Below are 25,633 nucleotides of genomic sequence, written 5' to 3' on the forward strand. Positions count from 1 at the left end.
CAATCAAGCAAATGGGCTCCAGAACATTCCCCTCTTTTCCTATTTTCAGACAATGACATTTCTGGGAATTGGAAACATTCCTTTAAGATGTTTTAAAAGCTCCCATATCATAGGAGTCAGAGTGTTCAGAACAGCATTCAAACACATCCCATAGATACGATAGTGGCATTTAAGGTGCAACTAGACAAATACATGAATAGGATGGGAATGGAAGGGTACGGACTCCATACGGACTGCATACGATTTTAGTTTAGGCAAACATCATGATCAGCACAGGTTTGGAGGGCCGAAGGGCCTGTTCTGTGCTGTACTTTTCTTTGTTCCTTGTTCATAAGGTCCATGGGGCACATTCTCCAATATTTCATCATTCTTTATTTCACTTCCCCATGTTTACCTTTTCATAAATATTCAATAACTCAGACGAATGTCAGCAGCAAGAATCATGAATAATTGAATAATTGGACAGCCTTGAGCACATGAATAAATGATGTGGCAGCAATTAGTCATTTGGCCATATTTTACCAACACTGACATTGTAACAGCGTTGATGTCTAAGGAAAGTGGACAAGCATTCTGAGACAAAATCCTCTGGCTGGGACACTTCCTTATGTAACATATATTCCTGCCAATGGATTTCACACATGAGGTTATGTACTTACTTGGCTCTGTGAAGGACTTAACTAATTCCTCCATTGTCAACAGCCAAGAAACTGCAAGATGGCAATTTTGGAGAAAGATCCAATTTCCCGTCTTTAGCGCTTCTTTAATCAGTTTTTCAGCGATGGGCCCTTGCCCTTGTCCCAAGGAAATAGACTCTACCCTGCATTATGGAAGCAAGTAAGAGTGAATACTAATTAGTCAGAAGGAATTACATTGAATACATGGAATCATAGAATCCCTACAGTGCAGAAGGAGGCCAGTTGACCCATTGAGCCTGCACTGACAACAATTCTACCCAGGCTCTGTACCCGTAACCCCACGTATTTACCCTGCTAATCCCAATTTATCCACCTAACCCACACATCTTTGGATTGTGAAGACTGTACTTTTTAAAAATTTATTCATGAGATGTGAACATTGCTGGTTGGGCTAACATTTATCGCCCATCCCTAATTGTCTTTGAACTGAATGGCTTGCTGCATTTCAGAGGGCAGGTAAGAGTCAACCGCATTGCTATGGGCCTGGTCTAGGCCAGACCAGGTAAGGATGGTAGATTTCCTTCTCTAAAGGACATAAGTGACAATTGACAATGCTTTCAGGGTCATCATTAGATGATTTTTATTGAATTCAAATTATATCCCACCATGGAATTTCAAATCTGCCATGGTGGGATACGAACCCAAGTCCTCAGAGCATTACCCTCAATCTCTGGATTACTAGTGACAATACCACTATTCTGCAAAATGTAGTGAAAGTTAGAATGTGTTAAACTGGCATTCAATGTATGAGGCATGTTACTGGTCTGAGTAATCAGATATAGTCTAGTGTTACGCCACTTCATATCATGTGGTGAATTAATATTTTCTGATTTTTACCAACAATGAAACAAAACTGTCCCTTCTAGCTCTGGCTTTATATATCAGAATGATTAACAAAGATTGGTGGTGTATGCAGCAAGGAAATACTAAGGTAGATCTGAACTTCACAGCGACTGAAAAACAGAGTTCACAAGTCACCTCCCAAATGGAGGCCTGAGCTATTCAGATCTGTGTCACCAGTGGCTTCATGCTGCACTTCACGAGTTCCAAAATGAAACAATATTGTGAGACTTGAACAGTGCTCAAGGCTGCAATAGGCCATGGAAAATGGTGGCGGTGGTGAGGAGGTGGGGAGCAGTTGAATGACAAGGAGGCAAGCCTGAGTCAGCAGTGGGATTTTTGGTGCTCCTCATGAAATGGCCCTTAGCATAAGGTGTATAGTCAGGGGAGGAAAGCCCAGGAAAGGAGAGGCCCAACATTCCTTTCTGGGGCCAGGTGAGGCATTCCTGCTTCTATTGGTCCACTAAGGAAATCTAAAACCATTTAAAGTATTTTTGTGGGGCACTTCGGGCCCCAACTGCTGCTCGCCGTCAACTTTCACTGGCTGCTCTGTCATGGGTGTCAACACCATGGTCAGCAATTAAAATAATGTTGTGGTCCAAGTGGACACTGACACTTAGATAGTAGTGAGGCACTGACCTGCCTACCTAGCTCTGACACTGCCAAAAGCCTGCAGTTAAAATGGCAGGCAGTGTGAGCATAATGAGAAACCTCACCTGGCTGCCGCTTCCTACCTCGCTGGCAGGGATAAAATTGGCCCTTGTGTATGTCTACCTCTTTTACAAAACTTACTTGTATGTATCGGAATTTGCAACTCACTTTCTCCTCCATGAGACCCATCATTTTGGCTGTCCAAAGCCAGCCCAATCACATAGCTTACCCTCGTAGCCAAGAGGGCATTCCAGAGCAGCTAGGCTGGTTTACCAAGTCAAGGTTTTGGGCCAACATGAATTGAAACCCAGAGACAAGGGTATGCAGTGCTGTGATGCGATGTAAAGGCATGCTGGAAAAGTTCCTCAAGTGAAATAGATGTCTACACTTTCACAGGATCACCTTGAAACTAATTTGGCGCTGCACCATCCAGGAACAGAAGCACCACATTGTCCTGTAGAAGCTGCTAAATCTTTCTGGCTGAGAACATTCTCGTTGGTATCCATGCAGGTCAGAAGATAGGTTAATGAGGCTGAAAATCACATGGGGCAAATCTTTAACCAGAAGCCCCTTGAAAATAAGAACACCTTTGTACAAAATATGGATCAGTGTCTACATAGGCAACAGAAGGGGAGATGACAGAGTTTTAGGAAACAAGGACATGGGCAATGTTAGATAGATGAAGGGTGTTCTTGTTGCAACGACAGGTACATGCCAGAATACACGTCCAGTGGTATAAGTGGCCACTCACCTCACACAAAGTTCTCTTTCTCTAATCCTTCAAAGTGGAACATAGAATCCCTACAGTACAGAAGGAGGCCATTCGACCCATCGAGTCTGCACCGACAACAATCCCACCCAGGCCCTATTCCCGTAGCCCCACATATTTACCCTGCGAGTCCCTCTGACACTAGGGTCCATTTAGCATAGTCAATGAACCTAACCCGCACATGTTTGGACTGTGGGAGGATACAGGAGCACCTGGAGGAAACCCATGCAGGCACGGGGAGAATGTGCAAACTCCTCACAAACAGTGACCTGAGGCCGGAATTGAACCCAGGTCCCAGGCGCTGTGAGGCAGCAGTGCGAAACACTGTGCCACCGTGCCACCATGGTCAGTTTTGTGGGGTGATGCAACCACCATGATTGTGACCCACAATTTTTCCAGACCATTACCTTTACCAGCAGGTTTTGGCTATTTTTAGAAAAAGGGCAATTTCAATACTTCCAAGTGAACATGGAACTCACCTGTCAATGTAGTCCTTTTCTTTTGCAAATCTTAGGAAGGCTCCCATGGGATCTGAACCAGTACTTAATATGAAAACGAGGGGAATGTTGTTTGACATGTCCTGATAGAGAGTAGCTAAATCCACAGGAGGATTCTCCACAAACTCCTTCCCCAGAGTTTCTATGACAAAATCAGTGATTGCAAATACTACCTGGAAAAAGAGTGGAGAGAAATCTAATTAACAAAATATCTTACATTCTGCCTACGTGAAACGTTTTCCAGCTTTGCTGACTTTTGAAACAATGGGGTATAAATTGCTTTGAATGTGTTTTCATGGGGAGGGCAAGAAGATATTTGAGCATGTTGCTGGTATGAGTGGGAAGACCGAGACAGTGCAAGGAATATTGGCTCCCAAGTCAATGGAGAGAGAAATTCCGTGACCTCACAAGGAAAGCTAGGTTACACCTAATTATTTTAGCCTTGCATCAAATGTTGCTCCAGCATCGTGGGTCGTGAACAGAGTACATTAAACGTGAAGAATTTTGAGCAATCACTGTTTCATCCAGGTGTGTTGGCAGTTCTCCCAAGTTAGTGTTTTAAAGTTTGTTTCATTAGTGTCACAAGTAGGCTTACATTAACACTGCAATGAGGTGACTGTGAAAATCCCCCAGTCGCCACACTCCAGCGCCCATTTCGGGTACACTGAGGAAGAATTTAGCATGACCAATACACCTAACCGGCACGTCTTTCAGACTGTGGGAGGAAACCAGAGCACCCGGAGGAAACCCGCGCTGAACAAGGGAGAACACGCACAGACAGTGACCCGAGCCGAGAATTGAACCCGGGTCCCTGGCACTGTGAGACAGACACTGTGCCACCTGTACAGTGGGAACAAAGGGTATTGCAATAGTGATTTACAAGCTTAGATTGGGTGATTACTTTGTTGAACAATGTTGTTCAGTTTTCTATTATGACTCTAAGCCTCCAGTCAAGTGCAAATTTAATTCTGCAATCAAACCCACACTCTAACGTTTCTGTCCTCCACATCCTGCACTGTTCCAATGATACTCAACGCAAGCTCAAGCAACACCACCTCACCTTTCTACAGTCACTTTACAACCTTCCAGGTGTATCAAAGAGATGAATCACATTAGATCGTAATCATTGTCCCTATTTTCTCTCGTCTTGGGTGTTCTGTAACCATTTACAGCCCCACTGGATCCAGTTTATTCCTCCATGCTTGTCCCATTTGCATGTCCTTTTGCTTTTCACCAACATCCCTTTTGTCATTTAATCATTTTTGACCTTCATCATATTACGAAGCTTCCCTTTCATTTCTTCACCCACCTTCGATCCCTTTTCCCTATCTCTGTATTTGCTCAAAACATGTTTAGCACCAACATCTTCCAGTTCCGATGAAAGGCCATCAGCTTAAAACATGGGCCAAAATTTTACTGGCGCATCAGCGATGTTATGTCACCAAACACAAATTGCAGCTGATGGTCTTTGGAAGGAGAAACTTTGGAGTAAAAGAAAAAGACAACAACGCAAGGAAGATAAAGGTCCCCGATTTTCTCACAGCTTTGCCTGCGATGCTGGTGTCAAAAGGCCTGGGAGTGCAGCAGAGAGCGCAGGAAATCAGGCAAGGACTGTAAATGCCAGATTTCCACACAGAAAAGCAATGGCTGAGGATTTTCTCTGGAATGTGTGTGTAGAAATTCCATCATACCCATACAAGCTTAACTATGGCATAAGATATGGAGATGCCAGCGTTGGACTGGGGTGGGCGCAGTAAGAAGTCTCACAATACCAGGTTAAAGTCCTGATGAAGGAGCAGCGCTCCGAAAACTCGTGCTACCAAATAAACCTGTTGGACTTTAACTTGGTGTTGTGAGACTTCTTACGATAAGAAGGGAAGGTCGGGTCAGCAGGATGTCTTCCTCGCTACCCTCCCCCACATATTGCATTTACTTTTTGCTGAGTGAGTGGGATACTGACACATTACCAGATCCCTGGATCGACACAGTAGCGACCCACCAGAGTATCTTGGGCCTACCCCATGATTCGGGAATTGACTTGCTTATGAAGAGAGATAACTGCCAGCATGTTTAAAGGATACGTTTTGAGCCCAAGTTATAATGATACTGCCATGTGGATCCACCACTATTTAAATTAGTTGACCTCGTGTTGATGGAAGATGCAGGCATGCAGCAAGTTCTGCTGCACGAAGGTCTGAGAATTCTCGGCTGTAAACCGTTCCCTTTTCTTTTTTTTTACGGGTGTTTAAGCCAGTAGTTTCTGGTTGACATTATGGCAATTAAGGTATTGCTAACATTTGAGTAGCGTGACATTAACGTTTATATCAGTGTCACAGTACGTGTGCTGAAAACAAGTTACTCTTCCAATTCCTGAGCTTGTCAGGAGTTTAATCACTGAGGCAGCAACATTTTTCAATGATCAATGAGCACAAGACAGAAGGTTTTCACTTCCAAGACAACTGACCATAACTTTTATTATCTGTAATACTTGCAATGCCTGCCCAGATACATGAATGTTTTAAGTAACTAATATTGATCATTTTTTGTTATTTGTTGGAATTTAAAAAGCTTTTATTTTAAACACATTATCCCATATTCAGTTTAATTTCAGCTAATTTCCCAGAGTTTAATGCTACTATTGAAGGGTTAGAATAGAACAGGTCATTGCAGCATTCTGACAATCGGTAGAATGTTCCACCCCTCCACCGCCCCCACCCCCACACTGCAGCCCACCCCACCCCCAGCATGCATGCACGCACACAGTGTGTTTTGTGGCCATTGGCAAGTGGTGGGATCTCCTGATCTTGCTGCTGTGAATGGGGTTTCCCATTATTCGTACCCTCTACTGCCGGGGAGCCATCAAGGCAGGGGTGGTCGCCATCAGCGGGATCAGAAGATCCTGCTGGAATCAATGGTTGGAACAACTGACAGTTATACAGGGACTGTAATGGAATTGAATGTCCAATGTGTTTCAAGGAAGCATTATTAAACAAAATGTTATGCTAAGCCACACAGATATTCGGTCAGATGATCAAAAAGCTTGGTCAAAGAGGTCGGTTGTAAGGAATTTCTTAAAGGAGGAGAGTGAGGTAGCGAAGGTGGGGGGGTGGGGTGGGGTTCGGGGGTGGGGGGGGGGGGGGGGGGGAGGTGGGGGGGGGGGGAGAGTCCAGAGTATAAGGCCCTGGCAATTGAAAGTGCTGTCACCAGTAGTGGAGTGACTAACATCCGGGATGCTCAGGAAGCCAGAATGAGATGAGTGCAGATGCCTCAGGATTGTGGACCTGGACAATATTACAGAGATCGGACAAGGTGAAGGCATGGTGGAGGAGGCGGGGGGGGGGGTTTGAAATAATAATTTTAAAATTGAAATGTGTTTGACTGAGAGCCAATGTAAGTCAGCAAGCAAAGGTGTGAATAGGATGTTAGATGAATGGGAATTGTTGCGAGTTAGGACACGGGCAGTGCAATTTTGGATGGTCTGAAGCTTATGGAGAGTAGAATATGGGAGAGCAGCCAGGAGTGTGCCGAAATAGTCAAGTTGATACTTTATGCAGGAAACACTACTTTTTGAGAAGTTATTTAATTGATGGCTGATTTCCCTGGGGCCCACCATGGATTACTGGACAGGCCGCTGACTGCCTAGGTTATTGCTTTGGTTTGGTTGCATATCAATACAAGACCACCAATAACTAGGCCTTGTACTCAGATGTGGACAGAAACATGATATGGAGGAAATGGTAATAACATCTAATTCTAAGCATCTCATTGCATTAATAGTAGCAGAAATATGTGTTGCTTTATTTTGTCCAAATCTTGGTGTTGCCAAGTATTACCATAGATTTATTTACAAAATCACAATGAAGTGCCCTTAATTTGGAGCTTTTTACAGAAGAATAGGAGACAGCATCATAACTTTTGAACTTTGTACTCAGGCCGTGTACTTAGATGTGGACAGAAACATTGGTAGGTGGGCGTATCACAGTGGCACAGTGTTAGCACTGCTGCCTCACAGCACCAGAGACTCAGGTTCAATAACAGCTTGGATGCCTGCCTGAGTGAAACCCTGCATCTGCGTGCGTTCTCTCCAGCTGCTCCGGTTTCCTTTCTCAGTCCAAAGATGTGTCAAGTTAGGTGAATTGGCCCTGATAAATTGCCCCTTAGTGTCCAAAGAGGTTTAGGTTAGGTGAATTAGGTATGGTAAATGTGTGGGGTTATGGGATCGACTGAGAGGGGGGTCTGGGTGGGATGCTACTTCGGAGAGTCGGTTACAGACTCAATGGATCGAATGGCCTCTTTTTATACTGTAGGGATTCTATGGTTCTGGCCAATCTGTAGTATTGGCAATGACTATGATTAGGGCCTGTGCACATGCTGACCCAAATCTGATGGATCTTTGCAAAGACAGAAAAGGGCCATTTACCATTTTGACCTTGTACCCACTTACCGCGCCCGCTTCTCTGATTTGCAATGTCTACAGTGATTTCTTCAGGCATTCCTCCTGGTAAACATCAAATTGACCAAAATACAGGAAAAGAGAGTAGGACAGGGCAAGTCCCAATTAGGAAAAGGGGTCTGTGAGGGAGGCATCTTGCCTGATGTCACTGGGGAATTTTATAGGGTCCCTGCCCACATTCCATAAAGTTTTGCCCATGAAGTTTGGAAGAGTAGCATGAAACTGTCACACTGGGCTAAATTATAAACTGGTTTTCAGGACCCCGATGTTGGGCTGAAAAGCGGGTCCTAAGCGCAGACTTGTCAGCAATAAGACTAACTCGGTGATTTTACTGCAGGAAGCCTCCTAATTTGCCAACACTAGGCTCTATGGACTCCTGATACTGAAGTCTCAACAGCACCATTAGGAAAGGTGGACACTGCAGAGGCAGGCAAGAAACATTGGGGGCAGCTCAAAATGGAGACAAGTGCATAAAAATTAAAATTTAGAGGGACAACAAAGACGGTCAATGCTGCAAGGAGGGAGGGGGGGGGGGGGGTTATTGGTTAGGTTGCCTTTCATGCCCGTGGTCCCCTCTCGGGATTATAGAACCTGTGGCTTAGGTGGCATTTGCGTTCCAGTAACGGGGGGGGGGGGGGTCGCTTCCATGAAGCTGATGGCCTTCCCACACAGATGGCTCACTGTCATGAGCAGAATACCAGCAAAATCCTCAATTTAGTGGTCCCTCCATGGAGTGGGCTGCCGATTCACCTCATAGTCTGTAACTCCCTCAATGGCATCATGCTGTCCCAACATTGCTTTCTAATATTTTACCCAACCACTATTGGAAGCTGGTAAAATTCAGCCGATTGTGTTTGTACCAAGAATTTACTGGATCACAACTAAACAGTGTTCAGATATGGTTACACAAGCACATGAAATTAATAACATACCTTTTCTTCCATAAAAGCTTTAATTAAGATGAGTTTCTGAAACAAGGTCAGCCGTTCATTCCAGTGGCCAGTTATAACATATTCTTCATCCTCAGCTTCAGCGTCTGGTGGTTTTGGTGAAAATGGTGGCAACTCTGTCACATATCCATCCCATTGTGATGGGTTGATGTCAAGGTCAAGACGTCCTGAAAGAATGGTTGACAAAAGTTATCAAAACTTCAGGCCTTGCACCTTGATCAGGAACTCTTCATGTTTCCTTCACCACGGGGGCAGCACGGTGGCACAGCGGTTAGCACTGCTATCTTACTGCGCTCGGGACCCAGGTTCGATTCCGGCCTCGGGTCACTGTCTGTGTGGAGCTTGCATGTTCTCCCCGTGCCTGAGTGGGTTTCCTCCGGGTGCTCCGCTTTCCTCTCACAGTCCAAAAATGTGCAAGTTAGGTTGATTGGCCATGCTAAATTGCCAATGATTAGTAGGGTAAATATGTGGGGTTACAGGGATAGGGCCTGGTTGGGATTGTTATCAGTGCAGGCTTGATGGGCTGAATGGCCTCTTTCTGCCCTGTAGGTATTCTATGATTCACCTGCTGACTAAGCATTTGTGCTATGAATGCTCTGGATTGCTTCTCAATCTCCCACTTCTGAAGTAGGATGATATGATGAATAAAGGGTTCAAAAGTCAAATAATGAATAACAAAACTAAAATATGACTGAAACAATGGTAGTAAAAGCATACGCCGGGATTCTCTGGGCTTCCCACGACGGGGGGAAGGTGGCAGGAGGTGGTGTGCCGTCAGCCGGTGATGGAATCTTCTGGTCAATCAATGGGATTTCCTATTGATTCCACCCCAGACTGCCGGGAAACTCGGCAGGGGTGTGCCATCAGCGGGAGCAGAAGATCCTGCCTGTCTGAAGAACCAGAAGATTGCGAACTTGTTATGCCAAGTGTCAAAACCATGATATACAATGACATTAAATCTTGGGACTTGCCAACACTACAGCGCCAGATAGTGGTTAAGTAACTTGACACTTCCAGAGAAAGTGCCAAGGCTCCAGGCAAATGGGTACCTGGAGGAGTGTACTGGGATCATGAAGGCAGGAAAGACCAGCAAAAGTTGGGTGACATAATCCCTGAATAAGCCAACAGGATCCACAACCTGTAAGCTCTGACATAGCTGCAGTATATGACAAATGGCTGAAAGAGCCACAGTGGACAGTCAGAAACACGACATCGGAGTTTAAATTCCTACCTTGAAGCGGAGGTTAAATGTGGGGTCTCTGACGATAGTTGGCAATTGACGTTGGGAGGAATGTGATGAAAAACGTGATGAAATCTTGTTGGAAATTAAAATTAATGCAGTTACGACTTACCAAATTTGATCTTTATGTGGGTTGCAATAATTTCCTTTGTAATCCCCTTGAAGCATGGCAAATGGTCTTCGAGGTTGCAGCTTGTATGCCACACTGCAGTTCTCAACCAATCGATTTGAGGTTTTGGAGGAAGCTCCTAGATAAATGAAAAACTAGACTTCAGCATCATATTAGCCATTTCAATTATACAATCCTTTGCTGAGAATCTGTTTTGTGTATTTGCATGTCAGTGAAGAATGGCATTGAAGATCTGTTCAGGTGCTGCTGGGGTACAGTACTTGCCATCTGCTTTCCAGCTTTCCCTCCTCCCTATCTGAAGGTGGGGAGGCGATGGCCTAGTGGTATTACCATTAGACTATTAATCCAGAAACTCAGCTAATGTTCTGGGGACCCAGGTTCAAACCCCTCCATGGCAGATGGTGGAATTTGAATTCAATAAAAAATATCTGGAACTAGGAATCTACTGATGACCATTGTCGATTGTCGGAAAAAACCGCCTGTTTCACTAATGTCCTTTAGGGAAGGAAATCTGCCATCCTCATCTGGTCTGGCCTACATGTGACGCCATAGCAATTGCCCTTGGGTAACTAGGGATGGGCAATTAATGCTGGTCAGCCAGCGACGCTCATATCCCACAAATGAACAATATAAAAAAAAGGGGTGGCTCATTGTACTTTTTATTCTATGGGCCAGACAACTGCTATCTTGTCTAAATGGCCACAGGTGAATCTAGACTTTGGCCAGAATTTTCCAGCCATTCTTGCCGGCGGGATCCTCTGGTGACCAACAGCAAATCCCCACCGTGGGTTTCCCAGCGGCAGGGGTGCATATAATGGGAAACCCTGTTGAGAGCAGTGGGATCAGAAAACGCCTCTGCAGCCGTGAAAATTACCACGGGGGCGCAGAGGATTCTGCCCTATGTCAGCAAGTTATTTGATCATGAAGCATGATGCTCTCTTTCGTTGCTTGAAGCTACATTATTCAGCATTTTGTTTGGAGGTGTTTAATTGAAACATTAAATGGCATTTAACGTCAATCGAAATAACAGGATGATAGGGTTTTTTTATATTCATTCGTTCATGGGATGTGGGTGTCTCTGGCTGGGTTCACATTTATTGCCCATCCTTGAGGGCATTTAAGAGTCAACACATTGCTATGGGTCTGGAGTCACTTGTAAGCCGGCCCAGGCAACAATGGCAGATTTCCTTCCCTAAAGGGTATTAGTGAACCAGATGGGTTTTTACGACAGTCGACAATGTTTTCATGGGCATCACTAGACTTTTAGTTCCAAATTTTTATTCAATTCAGATTTGACCATCTGCCTTGGTGGGGTTCAAATCTGGGTCCCGAGAGAATTGCCTGGGTCTCTGGGCTACTAGTCCAGTGACAATACCACTATGCCACTGCCTCCTCACAAAGATCAGAGAAGTTAGTTCTCTTTCAATGGTTTCACACTGATTTTCTTAAGGAGCATAATCCTTTATGACCTACAAACAGAGTTTTCTCTATATTATGTCCTTGAGAAGATGAGGATGCACAAGATTAGCAGTGCCTCTTCTTGCAGTCACTTGATCATTGGATTTAACAGCTACTGCCTGCAAAAACTTCAAACCTCCTTCAAAATGATGGGTATAACCACACCATTCATTTTTGTAAGAAAATTGATTATCAGAAGCTCCTAAATTCAATAACATCAAGGTACTTGGTATAGTAAACGCACAAAACTATCTGAATCGGAATATTATATATTAGCGCATGAAGAGAAAGCAACTGCAGGCTATCTTAAGCCTGAGAGAAACAGAAGTCATGCTTCAGGCATATTTAAATCAATTTCTTCATCAGTAAAGTAAAACAAACAGATCATTCTTGGCTGTGTGCTACACACATTGAACCAGGATGTGACAACGGTACAAAATTCCCTGTTGACCCTTCAAAACATTTTCATTAACATAGAATCATAGAATCCCGACAGTGCAGGAGGCCATTTGGCCCATCAAGCCTGCACCGACAACAATCCCACCCAGGCTCTATCCCCGTAATCCCACATATTTACTCTGCTAATCCCCGTAACACTAAGGGGCAATTTAGCATGGCCAATCCAACTAATCTGCACATCTTTAGACTGTGGAAGGAAACTGGAGCACCCAGAGGAAACTTACGCAGACATGGGGAGAACTCCACACAGACACTCACCCGAGGGCGGAATTGAACCCGGGTCCCTGGCACTGTAGGATAGCAGTGTGAACCACTGTGCCACCATGCCGCCCTAACACCTGGACAGCTCTGCAAAACTGGGAAGAGCTGTCCTACAACTAGTCAAGCAACATTCTAATGTAATCATACTCACAGAATGATACCCATCAGCGAAGTCTTCGATCCTCTCGCAGCACTCTAATCCCCCTAACATTCACATCTTGGGACACTAAGGGGCAACTTAGCATGGCCAATCCACCTAACCTACACATCTTTGGACTGTGGGAGGAAACCGGAGCACGTGGAGGAAATCCACGCAGACACGGGGAGAATGTGCAAACTCTACACAGTCACCCAAGGCTGGAATCAAACCCGGGTCTCTGGTGCTGTGAGGCAGCAGTGCTGGCCACTGTGTCACCGTGCCACTCATATGCCACCATGCTGTCCATGGTAGCTTTTATTGACTTTTCACTCTTTGTGCTCTTATGCTGTCTTAGCCATTTCACCCAAAACCATATTGTATGATATCACTGCATCTGTATTTCCAATCTTTTGTACATACTTCAATGATGCTTCACAATCTTGCCTGCCATTAAATTCACTAACTAATCTGGAGTTGACTATCCATTTGTGACTTTCCCCGTGTAAAATTTTCAAGATTGACCTTGAATCAGATTTTTTTTGATGTTCTTATTCCATTAAAGTTTGTTAATCCATTTGTGTAGAGTTAGGGAACATTGACAAATTTTCCTATACCTTTTAACTACATTTCTGTACTCTTTACTCGTGTCTATTTTATTGGTAAAGTTGGCGAAAGAATAAAGAGCTCATTCTTAGCATTAAATAGAATAATGAAAATATTAATGAAGAAAATAACTGCACTGTAATAACTGATCAAATATCAATAAATACTTAAGATAATGCTTTGACAGAACGTTTACACAGGTCAACATTTCAAATTATACAATTTGTTTTCTACTTGGATTTATGAAGCTGAAACATACCTCATCTAAGGCTACAGCTCCCCTGAGGAAGTAGTTCCACTCAGTATCTGAGATTTCTTCACCCTGACGCAGAATCTCAGTACAGAGCAAGAAACTATAAACAAGTTTGTGTTGTTCGAAGAGACCTCGGGAAACATTGGTGTACACGGCAAATAGCGTTGTACTCAACAGAATCTTCAGACGTTTCTGCAGGTTATAGGTCTTGTCGGATGTTTCAATGGTTTGATTAAAGAGCTATCAAAAGAAAAGATTGAGCACAGAACAGTAATTCCTTACAATTGCAGCCTGTGTATACATTTGACATTTATTTCAAAGCAGGTACCATTGTAAACCTCATAGCCCAGCCTATACCTCACTCTACAACTAACATCAGGCCAAGCGATCAACCCTGGTTCAATGAAGAGAGGGACCCAGGAGAGGGGGGGAGGGGAGGGGCGGGGGGGGAGGGGGGTGGGGGGGGGGTGTTTGTACTGGGTGCAAAACACCGGGGGGGGGGGGGAACATGCTCTGTGGGAAGGGGGGTTTCAGGGGAGGGGGTGGGGGGCACTGCAGTGTCCAAAGCAACCAATCTGGTACATAGACAGAGGAATAATTGACAACGATAATTCTATAGATCCTTTTGTTCTAAAGCAACAAAATGAAATAATAACAAGGAGCGTTACAGGGCCATTAGATCTGGTAAACACGACTCAGATGTTGGCACTATTGAAGTGATTGGAGACAAATAATTTAATTTCCCGTAGAATATTTTACTGACCAAAGTGATAGTTTTGTTTGTTATGAATATTTAGTAGTCAGAGGTAGGAAACTTGACTTTGCCTTGTCTCAAGCCAGGAGTCCAGATGTCATTGTCATTCCCCATTGATTGAGATGTGCTAACTTTTCCAGGCTGGAGAGGTTACAGTGCATTTTGTGCATGTTGAATAACAAAAAAAGTGTCAAACCTGTTTGAAGTATTTTAAAGAAAATTGGTACATTGGGTCTATTTCAGACAAGCTAGCGACAACAAAGTACATAACAGATCCACGAGTAGCCACAGGGCGATATTTCTCACGAGCAGAATTAATTTTCTGTTCTGTGGCCTCAGCTTCCTCTAAGCGGACTTTGATAGCACCTGAGGTAACCTATATAAAAGCAAAATTCAATTAATTTTATGGAATAATAATGTATAATAATTTAAACTATATTGCTCTTTTCCGGTGTCCCTGAGAAGTGAAGAGACCATTTTCTGAGCCCACGCTGCTCGTGATTTAATTAATCATCATCTAATTGAATCCCAGAGAAAGCTGAATGGTCTTCTTCCAATCCGAATGTTTCTATATTCCTGGTGGGGAATACCTGCCAGCAGCACACATCCGAAAATTAGCCTACAGTTTTCAGACTAATAAATCAATGCTGTCGTCAATTTCACAGTTTCTGATTTATGCTTCCGGTGGGTAGTTCCTTCCCCACTGGCAGGACTAGATTCATAAAGTTCCTTCCAATTGACAGCTTATTATATCTTCCATCGTAGCTGCCTTCTGATTCCTCTGATGACTTTGTTCCCAACTTGCACCAATACTTCTAACTATATTGGCCTTATATTGTGTCTCTACCCCATCAATTATAGACGTCCTGACATATTTTGGTGGGTAGAAATACAAAGCAAAACATCCACTGGTTAGGAAGAAGAAATATGTCCATGATTCAGGCTAAAATATCCTTGTATATATGGTCCTTCTAATTTTTAAGGGGGATTTTCTTCCATTTGTGCTTGTATTATAGGGGTGACTCATTTCATCAGGTCATTGCCCCAGGATTTTCCCATGAGACAAATCAGAACATGTTTGTCCAGTATAAATGTTTTTAGATGATGCATGGTGGCATTCCTAAGGTGCTGTCACTTTTTACATTCATTGAGTGTTCCAATACAGAAGCACCCCAGCCCCCCGCCGCCCCCTCTCCCCCTCCAAAGAAGCTAGCCTGCCCTAAAGGGCGGCACGGTAGCACAGTGGTTAGCACTGCTGCTTCACAGTTCCAGGGTCCCGGGTTCGATTCCCGGCTCGGGTCACTGTCTGTATGGAGTTTGCACATTCTCCTCGTGTCTGCGTGGGTTTCCTTCGAGTGCTCCGGTTTCCTCCCACAGTCTGAAAGATGTGTTAGTTAGGTGGATTGGCCATGCTAAATTCTCCCTCACTGTACCCGAACAGGCACCGGTGTATGGCGACTGGGGGATTTTCACAGTAACTTCATTGCAGTGTTACTGTAAGCCTACTTGTGACACTAATAAATAAACCTAAACTTAAAAAATACTTTTCACTGTATCCCAATACATGTGACAATAATAAATCAAATTAAAGATTAGGTCTGGGGTGAGGGTTGGTTTTTCCCAGCTGATGTAATTTTGACTTAATTCCTTTTAAACCTAAGTCTCCTGGCATTCTATCTCTTTTGAAATGAGCTGGTAGATAAATAGAGTCATGAAGAGGTTCATTCACTTTCTTGAAGAGCTAATCATCCCCATGACACTTAAAACTCTCATTTTCCTTGGTGCAGATTGACAGTGGAAAGCCACAATTTTCAGGAAGGGGAATTCAATAATAGGGATCGCTTAAGCTGAAATAGATACATGTGTATGAGGTGAAGGAAATAATATAAGACTCTCACTGTGAGCATGAATCACTGGAAGAGTGAATTGGCATAACTGAGATCCAGGAATTCAATATTTTTGGGAACGACCCAATTTTCTCTTTCACTTTATGAGTTGCTGTTGAACATTTTTCATCGGCAAACAAAATGAGTGGGATTTTTCGGCCACACTCACCCCAAGACCACAAAATCCCACCCAAGCTCAAGGGACCTTTGCATGGTCCTGTCCCGCCCGCTACCATTCCCATGGCGGGCAGGACGGGAAAATTCTGCCCAATGTCTCTCATATGTCAAATTACCTTTGACTGTTGAAGAGTATTTATTAATTCTTCATTATCCAAAATGTTGCCTTCTGAAGTAAAAAGCAGCTTCAAGATTCTATCTTCAATGGCTTTCAGTTGATTTTTGTCTGCGTTGATTTGAACAATCAACTGATTTCTTTGTTCCTCAAGTTCAGGTTTCTCGATTCTCACGACATCACTGTAAAGAATCACACTGTCACAACTAAACAGCAGCATTCTATCTTTGCAACATAGTGCTGTCTAAATGAAACAGACCAGCTTGTTTGTGAAGTGTAACCATATTGACAGGGCTATACTTGTCCTAAACTATTTAGCATAAATCTCCCATGAGAGAGATGACTACTTGGATTGGGGTAGGCACAGTAAGAAGTCTCACAACACCAGGTTGTAGTACGAGCTACAATTTGGTGGCATGAGCTTTCGGAGTGCTGCCCCTTCATCAGGTGAGTGCAGGATTTGTTTCACAACAGGGCATATATAGACACAAACTCAATTAAAAGATAATGGTTGGAATGTGAATCTTAATAGATAATCAAGCTTTTACAGGTACAGACAAAGCGAGTGGAGAGAGGGTTAAGCACAGGTTAGAAAGGTGTGAATTGTCTCAAGCCAGGACAGTTAGTGAGATTTTGCAAGCCCAGGCAAGTCATGGGGGTTACAGATAGTGTGACATGAACCCAAGATGCCAGTTGAGGCCGTCCTCATGTGTGCGGAACTTGGCTATCAGTTTCCGTTCAGCGATTCTGCCTTGTGTGCCTTGAAGGCTGCCTTGGAGAACACTTACCTGAAGATCAGAGGCTGAATGCCCTTAGTAATTTTCCTGACAGAGAAAAATAGGAAGCCGGGATTTCCAGAAAGGTTTTCAATAATTTCCTTATTTGTTCAGCCCGTAGGAACACAGCAGCAACTGTTCACAGTTGTTCACACAGAAGGGGAAATATTTTTGGTTACTCTGAATCTTTAAAGTTGACCCCACCCCCATACATCACTTCCTGAAAAACTACATAGAAGTCTAGAAGAAAAAGGATACGGCTGGCACCACAGTGGTTAGCACTGCTGCCTCACAGTGCAAGAGATCCGGGTTCAATTCTGGCCTTGGGTGACTGTCTGTGTGGGGTTTGGACGTTCTCCTCATGTCTGCGTGGGTTTCCTCCGGCTGCTCCAGTTACCCCCCACACTCCAAAGATGCACAGGTTGGGTGAATTGGCCATACTAAATTGCCCCTTAGTGTCAAGGGGTCTAGCAGGGTAAATAGGTGGAGTTAAGAGGATAGGGCCTGGGTGGGATTGTTGTCAGTGTAAGCTCGATAGGCCGAATGGTCTCCTTCTGCACTGTAGGGATTCTATGATTCTAACATGCTTAAAGATAGAAAATTCATATCCCTCAAGATTATTTTTCTTTTTTTTAGTGGATTGGTTGAATCGCAGCTCTCTGGACCATACAAACATGGCTGAACTGTACATTAAAATTAATTTGATGTTTTATTAACTGAGAAATTTAAGGACAAGGTCTTCACTTCAGAACAAGGAGCCCCTGAACATGTGTTCCTCTAACCACACTTGTCATGTTCCATAAGGCAAATAACACTCCCTGAGAAACACAGAACTGACTTGGCAGTGCCTTCAGTGTCACAGTTTGGTCATGATCTCATGGAACCAGACAATCCACTGGCATGTCGCATAAAGCAATTGAAAGAATGCCACAAACTATATTCATCAGACCAGACCACAGGGAAATATTATGGCAGAAATAGGGAGTGATTACAAAGCCTGACTTTGCACAACCTGCCATTTCAGATTTAGCAATTTTCAAAATGAAATCCTATTACTAGCATGCTAATCTTCTAACAAGGGGAAATATTCTTAATGTTGTACAATTAAGTTGGAGAAACTAATAACAATGACAACTAAATGCATTTCCCCTGCTTTGTATCCTACAGCTTTCAAAAATATATCAGACCACAGCAATTTTGTAAGTACTGTACAGGGACTTTTGCCCTTTTTTTCGGTCTACAATCAGCATCATGTAAGCAGTGTTTAATGCTACCATTGCTCAAGGCTGACCTGAAATTGAGCCTTGGGGGTCATTAACATTATCGGCAGAATTTGCCTGAAGAGGATTTTTCCCACCCCAGGGAAGTTAGTGGGGAATGTATCCCCAATCAATCAGGGATGCCCTGCAACTACGTAATGCTCTGAGGAGTGTTGATCAGCTCGAGGTAGATCTCTCGACATTCACTCAGGAAGAGGCGCTGCCTCAGAGCCGTCAGACAATCTGATTGTCTGGTTCTGTAGTCTCTGGAATGGTGTCAACTGGAGTGGTGGTGGCTTCCAAGACTACAAGTAGTCCCACCACTCAAAGTGCCAGAGGGTGGGAGGGAGAGGAAGGAAGACCTAGTGGGAGACCTGGTGGAGCTCATGCTTTGAAGCCCAGGTGGGGAGGGAGCAAATAGTGGCCTAGATCTTGGTCAGGGTTTGCTTGATTTCAAAAGGGGGACAGAAATGAAAATGTCTTCTATTAACACCCCCTTTTCCACCCGAGGCCTAAAAAGGATCATCTGTTGGTTTATACCCCTTCTCTGGACTCATCTTGAGGGCTTCAGAATTTCAGCCAAGGTGGATATGGCCCTTAAGTGGCCATTATTTAACTACTCAAGAGCCTCAACTGGGACAAAGGCAGACAGGCTTCATTATGTATGCTTGGCTGAGCTCCAAATTTCATGAATGGATTAACTCAGCAGGGATCTGTTTACTCAGGCTGAAGTGAACATTTTTATGAGGTCATAATAATTTTTTTTGTAAAATTGTTTTCAACATCTGCATGTCTTTATGGACAGGATTAAGAAGTGTGAAGTCGGCTAAAGCTTCTAAATTATGAATGGTGCTGCCTGATTGACACTTCTATAGGGTTGTAAGAGCAGCATTTTTTAAAGTAGATTTCTGAATGGGCAGTTTTTTCATGAGCATTTCAAGATTTGCCATTGTTATAATGCATATTGGCATGGGAGAATGAAGATGGCTTGGGGGTGCATGGAGGAGGCATGTGGAGTGGGTGTGTGGATTAGGGGGTACAAGGAGTTTGCACGTTCTCCCCGTGTCTGGTTCCAACAGCCTTTTATACAACTGGGATAATGTCCCAGAGAACCCAGATGGATCTTCTAACCAGCCTGCCTCAGTACTTAGCCAACTCTGTGACCGCGTCCAAATTGCTTCCGGATCAGCAGGCCCGACTTGATCTCGCCACCCCAGAGTGAAAATCATGTCTGAAGGTGCCATTTATATGGAGATGGATCTACCAAGTCAGGATATTTTCCATTAGTGAAAATCTAGCCCACAGTGTCCGAATGTATACTGCTCAGCACAATCATATCACAATGCCGCTTACAAGTGTAAATGTATTACAGGTAAACTTTTAAAAAATTAATTCATGGGATGTGGACAGCGCTGGCTCGGCCAACATTTATTTATTTAAGTGCTGTCGATCTGGAGACACATAGAACCATAGACTCTCTGCAGTGCAGAAGGAAGTTATTTGGCCCATCGAGTCTACACCAACTCTCCGAAAGAGCATCTTACCCATAATCCCGCACATTTACCATGGCTAATCCACCTAACCTACACATCTTTGGACTGTGGGAGGAAACCAGAGCACCTGGAGGAAACCCACACAGACACGGTGAGAACATGCAAACTCCTCACAAACACACAAGGCCGGAATTGAACCCAAGTCCCTAGCAGTCCTAACCACTTTGCCACCGTTCTACCCATGTAGGGCAGGCTGGTAAGGACAACAGATTTCCTTCCCCAAGGATCATCAAAGTTTATTTATTTATTAGTCACAAGTAGGCATACATTAACACTGTAATGAAGTTACTGTGAAAATCCCCTAGTCACCACACTCTGGCACCTATTAGGTAACACTGAGGGAGAGTTTAGCATGGCCAATGCACCTAACCAGCCAGCACATCTTTTGGACTGTGGGAAGAAACCAGATCACCTGGAGGAAACCCACACAGACATGGGGAGAACGTGCAGATTCCACACAGACAATAACCCAAGCTGGGAATTGAACCCGGGTCCCTGGCGCTGTGGGGCAGCAGTGCTAACCACTGTGCCACCCTCACCATTAGGGAATCAGGTGGGTTTTTTACGACAATCGACAATGGTTTCATGGTCATCATTAGGCATTTAATTCCAGATTTGTATTGAATTCAAATTCCACCATCTGCCATGATGGGATTCGAACACAGATCTGCAGAGTATTCCCCTGGATCTCTGGATTACTAGTCCAGCGACAATACCGCTACACTACTGCCTCCCCTTAAATACTTTCAATACTTTTAAAATGGAAAACTCTTTATAGGACAGCTGACAAAGCGGTTTGTTATATCTTTTTAGAGCAATGCAGTGGACTATCTACATTTTATAATGTATTATAGATACAAATTTGAGCGAATTACATTGATACATTACATGGCTGTATTGGAATATGAACTAATTCATATTTTATCAGGTAATGTTTCTCAGCAGAGCACACTAAATAGCTTCATACAATGAAATCTGCTTTCATAATTCACCTTCTGCTTGTAATCAATTTCTGCACCTTTGCTGCTAAAATTCATCAGAAGTCCTGAAAGGACAAATGCAACTCACAGTCAAATAAGCCGTTCTGAAAAATATCCTGCCAGCCTCGAATATTACTTTATTCTTACAACATACTATGAGTTTTATACTCCAGTGAACACTTCACTGTAAACTCAGTCAGCCAGCTACTGATTCCTGCAAAGTAAATTCCAATAAAATGATTCCAATGATGGAAATATATCTGTAAGATAGAAGAGTGTTGGGTCACCAAACAAAACAACAAGCCTTACCTTAGCACCTGATCTTCCAAGCCAGATTTGGTCACAGTGAAGTTGATAATGGTAACCTTGATACATACCTGAAGGAAAATGAGGATATGATGAATTATAAAATATAGGAACACATGTTTAACACATGGGCTGGAATCTTCCATTCTGGAGTTTAGGTTTGATTGTGGGAGCAGAAGTCGGAGTGATTTCTGTTGGGGAATGGCTGGTCACGTGTGCTGACCAGCTCATTACTTCTGCATCCATGTGGAGCACGGTGAATATTGTGGCGGGGAAAGTCACTGTCTCCGCTGTTACCTCATGAGGTTGGAGGTCCGGAGGGCACCCGGACAGCCGACACTATCCCTTCTGCCTTCGCCCAGCCATTACTGCACCCTTCCCGCTAACCTCCCTTCTCTGGTCACTCTCCACACAACTTGTTGTGCCACTACCCACTCTCGAGCAGCATTTACGGACACTCTCTAAAGAGGACAATGCACTGGCAACTCACCATGAAACATGGAAGAAGCTTACCTTGCAAGTTGTGTGACACTTATGAGCAATAATAAAACTGAACTTTCCCATTTCTCGCTGACAGGGAACATAATTTGGCGAGGGAACCTAATTCTGGCAAGGTGACCTGTATGATTTGCTAATGGGTGACATTGTCTGGCAAAAAGCTTGACCCACCTTTAAAGAACATAATTGCTAAAGTTCATCCTACTAGCAGGAAACTAGTTTTTGGCCTCAGGCCACTTAAGTTCCCTTGCCAGCCAATCTTCCTGCTGCTGTGGGACCAGAAGTTTCTGCCATCATGGAGGTTTTTCATTTCAGAAAATTATAATTCATATTTTGCCGTGCTAATTTCTGATATGTATTTCTTGAGTTTATGAAACAGAATAATGTCTAATAGATGTCAGTGTGGAATTTGCACATTCTCCCCGTGTCTGCGTGGGTTTCCTCTGGGTACTCTGATTTCCTTCCACAGTCCAAAGGTGTGCGGGTTAGGTTAATTGACCATGCTAAATTGCCCCTTAGTGTCAGGAGGTTAGCAGGGTAAATATGTGGGATTATGGGGATAGGGCCTGGGAGGGATTGTGATCATTGCAAACCCAATGGGCCAAATGGCCTCTTTCTGCATTGTAGGGATTCTATGATTTATATAGAAAGCCAAGAAGTGATTTGTGTGTGATAAAAGCAGATTTACAACAAGTGATATTAATTATATCAAATTATACATGGCAAGAAAATCACCGCTTCCAGGAAAGCAACCTCATCGAACATTGTAGTCAACACTCAATAGAAGTGAATTCACAATCCAAGGTTCTCTCGACGCATAACTTGGGTATCACAGACTCATGATCATTTGTCCATTCAATTTAATGGGCAGAAAATCATAGCACTGCACCAGTGATTTAACCTGTAATGGTCATGTCCCCCTAGGAGATCTCGATTGTGAAATCACCCCAGTTATTCCAAAAGCTTGTGAAGGAATACATGTGCACACACAAAATGATGAATTACCTTTTGGAGGCGTGGGATTAAATTCAATTTTCTCATACAGTATGTTATTTCCAGGACAAAACTAGAGAAAATGATTAAGTACACAGCGCCACAAAGTTGAATCTCTGCAAACTCTGATGACCATCTCCCTTCTGCTGTATTTAAGGCCTGATCATAGTGTGCATTCTTAATTTAAAAATTCTTTAAATTCTTAATTTAAAAAAACTAGAGCAGGAACTGGTTGTAGAATACTAATATTCTGTACTTTCATGCTGGAGTCCAGCTACACAAAAGGGATAGAATATAACTCTTGGCAAACATATGAAAATTGTAGGTGAAGCCAAAGTGATCTTAAAGGAATTCTTCACAAGTTAGCCGAAGAGGAGATCATTGCATAAGTACAATGAACTTGGCCTTGTTATCCAGATGTCATGCGCAATTCACTATTATTTGTTTCTTATTAGTTTTGCTTAATGCCTCTGTGATCAAGCTATCAGGACTCCTGCTAGTGATCACCCTTTTTGAAAAGCTTGTAGATGGTTGATATGGGCAGGATCAGGGTTAGCTGTCCGATGTCTTTTCATGAGTAAATAACTATCAATCCATATTGTCTGGCTTCACCCTGTGAAGAGTTGGCACTGGGGTAAACATCCAGAGGCCTACAAATGTTTAAAACCATACTTTCAATCATAACGTAACAACATTGTGAATGCCTGAAGTAAAAGAGAGAGTGGGGGGGGATGAAGAAAGTTGGAAAAAAAAGGAATCGGAAATACCTCCGGTAGATAGTGTGGATTGGACATTTTGGTTGTCATGTAGAATTTGAAGTTTTTGTCGTAATCAAGGTCTGAGTCTCCCAACCGCATGAGTAATCTGCCACCGGTCATGAATGTCTGATTGAGAAGAATCGGTTCCAGGGATGGATCCAAGCTCTCCCTCAGCTATAATTTCAAAAGAAAATATTAAGTCAACATAACAAATGATTGCTGTTTTAATGTGATGGTGGACAAGCACAGATAGGAGCAGATATAGAGAAATTTTGCTCTCAGTCAGTCAGAGGATACGCTATTTTATCAACAGAACTATTCAACAATTTAGATCAACTTCCGGCCTGAAATGGATGTAAAATGGGCACAATGTGATCTGACATTGTGGCCACATGTGTAATGTTGTGGCTATTCTCATGAAGTATTGCTCACATTCAGAATATTGCACATCTCTTCTAATTACTTCAGTATTTCTTTGCCGCAGGGGCAGCACTGTGGCGCAGTGGTTAGCACTGCTGCCTAACAGTGCCAGGGATTTTAGCCTCGGATCACTTCTGTGTGGAGTTTGCATGTTCTCCTTGTTGCTGCGTGGGTTTCCTCCGGGTGCTCTGGTTTCCTTTCACTCTCTAAAGATGCGCAGATTAGGTTGATTGACCATGCTAAATTGCCCCTTAATGTCAGGGGGGCTAGCAGGGTAAATATGTGGGGTTGCGGGGATGGGCTGAATGCCCCCCTTCTGCACTGTAGTGATTCTGTGATCTATGATCTGTCTCAGTCTTCCCTTCGTTCTCCTTTCCTTAATTGATGTCTCCAATGTTTTTGCATGACCCATACATGTCTCTTTACCACTTTACCCGTTTCTATCTTTTGCTTCCTTTCAGGTCCAGGGTAAGTAACAAGATGGGAGGCAACATTAACTGGATTGAAGGTGTGTACCAAGGTCAGGTGGAAAATATATGGTTGGAGGGGTCTTGCGACAATGCTGGCGACAGAGAAGGTGGAACAAGGAAGGTGATGTGATTCATTTTTTGTTTCAGCTGATCAAAAAGTGTGAAGCTAAAATACTGCATAGAAATGCAGCACGATGAATATAAAATGGACACAATTGTATCACTTTTACTGTTATATTACTGATGTCCCATGCTGAGTTGGAAGGTGGGCAGTTGCAAATCAATGGGGCTGTTATGTCACAAACCATGAAATGAAACCGGGCTACTGAAGAGTGGCTACTGGTTTTTCATTACATGATAAATCTAAGATTTTTATTGACCTTCAGTTTTCGCAAATCTGATCTTCTTATGTGAAAACTCTAAGCATAATGCCATGATCTGGCATTATATCTGTCCAAGTGTAGAACAGAGATACTGACTCCTCACAAAGAATAGACAGTCAAGGGATAGCACTGAGTGAGAGTGTTCCAATACATTCTTGATTTGGAAATCATCGATATTCTGTCTTTTCTTTGTCAAGTGAGATGCATATATTTGCATATTTGATCATGTGATTCCTGGGCCCAATAAATTGTTTGCGCTGGCTTGCCATGTGGACTGGATGTAGGGAACGAGTAATTGGAAGATGTGCTCAATATTGGACCTTAGGCTTCATTAATAACACTCCATGAGTGCAACCAGGCAGCTCGCTAACTCACATTTCTATCTTCTGTTTTGGCAACAATGGTCCTTAGCTAGGTTTGTTGAAGGGGAAGAATAAATAATCAGGAGGAATTGGGAGAAGAGAGATGTAACTGAGAGGGAGGGGAGAAAAATAGAGGGAGGAACAAGCTAGCAACTGGAAGACAATTGATTGGGAGACTGGGTAATAATTTATCTGGCAAATAGAAGGAGAGTCGATCAGGACATCAATGAGGCGGGTTAGGCATTGGGTGGGGGGGGGGGGCGGCGGTAGATGAGTGCAGGTGGCAGCAGGGAGAGAGAGGTAAGTAGCAGAGGCTCACTGTTTTATCTTGGAGATAGCAGTTCTGCAAGTTCCTGTTCCACATTCACATTTGTTTAAAACTTTACTTTTCGGTGAGGACCCTAAATGGTCCCTTTAGGTCGGATGTAGGCACCTATTCTCTTGAACACAGCTGGCACAGAGCTCTTTTAGCAGGTTTTAGACATCTATTTGAATATATCTACCATGCACACTGGATGCCTATTTTTTGTCGATACAACTCT

The 25,633-nt window shown here is 43.4% G+C and overlaps 1 protein-coding gene across 1 annotated transcript in view; it reads right to left on the reverse strand.

The window, feature by feature from the left end:
- dnah6 (dynein, axonemal, heavy chain 6) overlaps positions 1 to 25,633 on the reverse strand; it is a 215,150-nt gene that overhangs the window by 60,859 nt on the left and 128,658 nt on the right. Inside the window, exons 41-49 of the mRNA XM_078215309.1 lie at positions 23,466 to 23,630; positions 21,211 to 21,278; positions 16,335 to 16,515; positions 14,352 to 14,531; positions 13,408 to 13,641; positions 10,211 to 10,346; positions 8,841 to 9,025; positions 3,438 to 3,628; positions 660 to 820 (exon numbers count right to left, since the gene is read on the reverse strand). Of these exons, the coding sequence (XP_078071435.1) occupies positions 660 to 820; positions 3,438 to 3,628; positions 8,841 to 9,025; positions 10,211 to 10,346; positions 13,408 to 13,641; positions 14,352 to 14,531; positions 16,335 to 16,515; positions 21,211 to 21,278; positions 23,466 to 23,630 (1,501 nt within the window). The remainder of the gene's footprint in view (positions 1 to 659; positions 821 to 3,437; positions 3,629 to 8,840; positions 9,026 to 10,210; positions 10,347 to 13,407; positions 13,642 to 14,351; positions 14,532 to 16,334; positions 16,516 to 21,210; positions 21,279 to 23,465; positions 23,631 to 25,633) is intronic.

Source organism: Mustelus asterias, chromosome 6, assembly GCF_964213995.1.
Source record: "Mustelus asterias chromosome 6, sMusAst1.hap1.1, whole genome shotgun sequence".
NCBI lineage: Eukaryota > Metazoa > Chordata > Chondrichthyes > Carcharhiniformes > Triakidae > Mustelus > Mustelus asterias.